The sequence below is a fragment of the Alligator sinensis genome, unplaced genomic scaffold, assembly GCF_000455745.1.
Source record: "Alligator sinensis unplaced genomic scaffold, ASM45574v1 scaffold611_2, whole genome shotgun sequence".
In the NCBI taxonomy this organism is placed as follows: domain Eukaryota; kingdom Metazoa; phylum Chordata; order Crocodylia; family Alligatoridae; genus Alligator; species Alligator sinensis.
This window is the reverse complement of record NW_005841869.1, coordinates 3,591,572-3,594,974: the sequence shown is the minus strand read 5'-3', so window position 1 is coordinate 3,594,974 and position 3,403 is coordinate 3,591,572. Positions and strand designations below refer to the sequence as shown.

Genomic DNA, 3,403 nt, shown 5'->3' with positions numbered 1-3,403 from the left:
AGCAGTAATTTTACCGCCCAAGAAACCAGTAAGCTGCATCTATTTGCTGCCCACGTCACCTCAAAGCCAATGGTCAGAACAGGGTTGTGTGGGGTTAGCACCGATGTGTTTCCCACCTCCAGCAATCCACTAGGGTCACAATCCAGGTGGGTCCGGATGCTCCTGAGTGGAGAGTAACACAGTCCTGGCACAAGGTGACAGGATAAGTGAGCTCTGACCTGAAGTGTGTGAGTAGCTCCTTAGGCAGACAAGGTTCCTTGGGTGAATTTGATATCTTTTATTAGACCAACCCAAACGGTTGGAGAATAGTTATTAAGCAAGCTTTCGGGTTCAAAAACCCTTCATCAGGCTAAGGAAGCTTCAGCAGTTGGTGTGTGCTCTTCCTGGAGTAGCTCCTTTAAATTGACTGGGGCCACTGCCATGGCCAGGACCTTGCAGACCTGGAGTCCAAGTGGCAGGGTCCAAGAGTGCAAACTCCCATGCGGGAATCTCGGTGCACTGCGTGAGCGCAGAATTCAGTGTCCTTGCCCTGCCCGGTACTGTAGTCTTACTGCCTTTTACCGGTCAGATGTCGCTAAGGCCTGGGCAGCAGGCAGTTGATCCAATACCCACAAACTTTAAATTGCAAACAAATAAGGAGCAGCCCAAATCAGCTGCCCAGCAGTAACGTCTTGGTTTTCTACGAAGCAGGAGGTGCGGTTGTCAGCTTCTCAGCGGAGTTAACCAAAGGAACTTTTGCAAGTTGAGTAGGGGAATATTTAAATAAAAATGCCATTATGCTTCAGGGTGTTTTATGGCTGGTGTTAATATTATTCAAAGATTTGAGGAGGGCTCCAGTAAAATTATAAACCTGTATTTGACATTGAAATAATTTCCATGGTCCTAGACTGATGCCAGGTTTATGACTTCAAGCAGGGATCAAGCAGAGAGTCGTCATTCTGGCAGGACAACGATTCTCTCCTGCTCTTTCCACCAATGCTTTCCAACTGTATGTCTTCATACAAAGAACAGCATTTTCCACCCCACTATTTAATGTTTTAAGAATATTTTATCATAACCATTTGCTTTTATAATGGCTTGTTATAGGCACAGGTTGATTTACTTTCTGAAACAAATGATCATAATACAGTTGGAACATTAAACTTAATTTTCTGCAATCTATTATTTTTATAGCAATTTAAAATTTTAAGTGACAAGTTTTATATGCCGTTCCCTATGCTTAATGGTGTTTTCTGTGTAAAGACTATAGAAGTGCTACATAACTAACATATGATAAAACATTGTAGTTTAGTTCGTGCCCTAGGAGATGAATTTAACTATTTTTGCACTAAATTCATAAACTTCTGCACTGGATTTTTTGTTCCAACTTTGTCTTAAATAAGCTGCTTCACTCCAGATCTCATGATATACCTAGAAGTATTCAGCGTACTTTTTGGAAGACTAAAAAGACAGACCTGATGTGGACAAGAAGCCTATTCAGATCGCAGATATCACTGAACACAATAATGCACTATGCCTTTTATTTATGGTGTAGCCTCTCCGTATTAAACACTTTCCAGGTTCAGATACTGGTTACCAATTTAGGCCTTTGTTTCTCTCTCATTCCACAGGCTTTAGGAGAGAAATCAGACTTTTCAAATTAGGTTCTTCACATGATCAGGTGACAGAGTGAGGCTTTATTGACCATGAAAACTCCCTATATTTTTATGCCTTAAGCTGTAATATGCAATGAAAGTGAAACACTCTACAGTGCATAAAATTGTGCAAGTTTTAAGCCACAGCAGATTAACCAGCTAATGGCAGACCAAAGGGCATTTTTATCTTTTGATTCGTGCATTAACCTTCCATTAAAATTATCTATGTGATTATCACAAAGCACTGGAGATAATAAATTTAGGGGATAGCAGGTTTGTTAAATATCATTTTTAAATGCTTTTATCAAGTCATATGTGCCAAAACACACGACAAGGATGGGATTGGCTGAATATGCAAACAACATAATGAAAGAATTATTTTTATTACATCTGATGCAACCTGTTATTGATGCCGATGAATGTATCAGATCAGCACCATGGGTCTTTGTGACTTACTGCTTTCATCTGGCAGTTTGGCTAGCAAATGGCAGAACAACAGGGTCAAGTACTGCATCCTTTCAGCATATCTCCTGTGTTGCCATCTCTTCTGGTGATGATGGGAAGCCCGGCAGCTCCACTCCCAGGTGACAAGGGAGAAGGGTTACGAAGCCACAGCCGTAAAGGGGACCCGGTTCTGGGGTTGGAGCGTTCTCCACAGGTGCCGTCTTGTTCTTACTGAAGACAGGTTTGAGTAGATCATCCGTCCTTGGGGGAAAGGTCTGTCCTTCTCCGGCTGGTCCAGTGGAGCATGGCTGAAATGAAGCCTTGTTTTTGTGTTTTCCAGGTTAACTATATTCTAGAATCCCGAGCAAGTACAGCCAGAGCAGATTACTTTGCTCAGAAACAAAGAAAACTGAGCAGGAGAACAAGCTTTAGCTTCCAGAAGGAGAAGAAATCAGGACAGCAGTAATGTCTCGCCTAGAGCAAAAACTGTCTACCAATTTGGAGGAGAAGAAGCTCCCAACAGCCTGAGACAGGTGGGAGCCAGAACTACAGCGCTCTTGCTGCCAACAGGCACGGGCAGCCCAGGAGGAGAGTCAATATTGCAGTCTCTTGTGGTTGGCAGATGATCCCACGCTGGTGATGGGAGTCTCCCTTTTGACGAAAACAAAGAGCCATATCAACCGAAAAGGGGACTGTTACGCTTCAGAGTCCTTTGATTAGAAAGAAGAGAAGGACATAGGCTGGCGGTGTTCAATTGCTGTATTATGTACAATTGCAAGGAAAGATGTGGTTATAAATTGTTGCACAGCCTGATTAGAATAAATTATATACATCTGTAATACACATACACACACACGCACGCGTGCGCAGGTACTGCTTGCGATATGATCAAATTTCTAAAACTGTAGGACAAATGTATCCATTTTTACTATTAATAAACAAACGTGATCTTTCTCAAGGCTCACACTATGTGCGGTTCTTGTGGGAGGGGCGGGGGGGATTTCAGCTGTCGTTCAAGTCCGTGGAGTTGTCGTGAAACAGCTGAGGGTTGAAGAAAGGTTTCCGCGGTGGAGTCTGTTGTCTTTTCCACACACCTTTTGACAACTGCGCTTTTCTGCTACAAAGACGTCGTATTGGAAGTGGCCTCTGCTGAAGGTATTTTGAAAACTGTGTCCGTGTTTTAGGAGTCGCTCCACGGATGCAGGGTCTGCAGTTCTTGCGGGAGGATGACCTAGCGGGCAGCTCCCGGGTGTCGCGCCAGGCGGCCGAGCTCTCTCTCCTTGAGCGTCCACTGCGGATCAAGAAATAACTGCACATTTTCTTTT

General features: G+C 43.6%; 1 protein-coding gene across 4 annotated transcripts in view; it reads left to right on the top strand.

Annotated features, from left to right (window-relative positions):
• MAPKAP1 (mitogen-activated protein kinase associated protein 1) overlaps positions 1–3,031 on the top strand; it is a 138,640-nt gene extending 135,609 nt beyond the window's left edge. For 3 of the 4 annotated variants that reach the window (XM_025194501.1, XM_025194498.1, XM_025194506.1), the window contains one exon: positions 2,419–3,031. In XM_025194501.1, the coding sequence (XP_025050286.1) occupies positions 2,419–2,544 (126 nt within the window). In that variant the 3' untranslated portion in view covers positions 2,545–3,031. The remainder of the gene's footprint in view (positions 1–2,418) is intronic. The other variant, XM_025194505.1, reaches the window with a different exon arrangement.
• Positions 3,032–3,403: the final 372 nt, after the last annotated feature.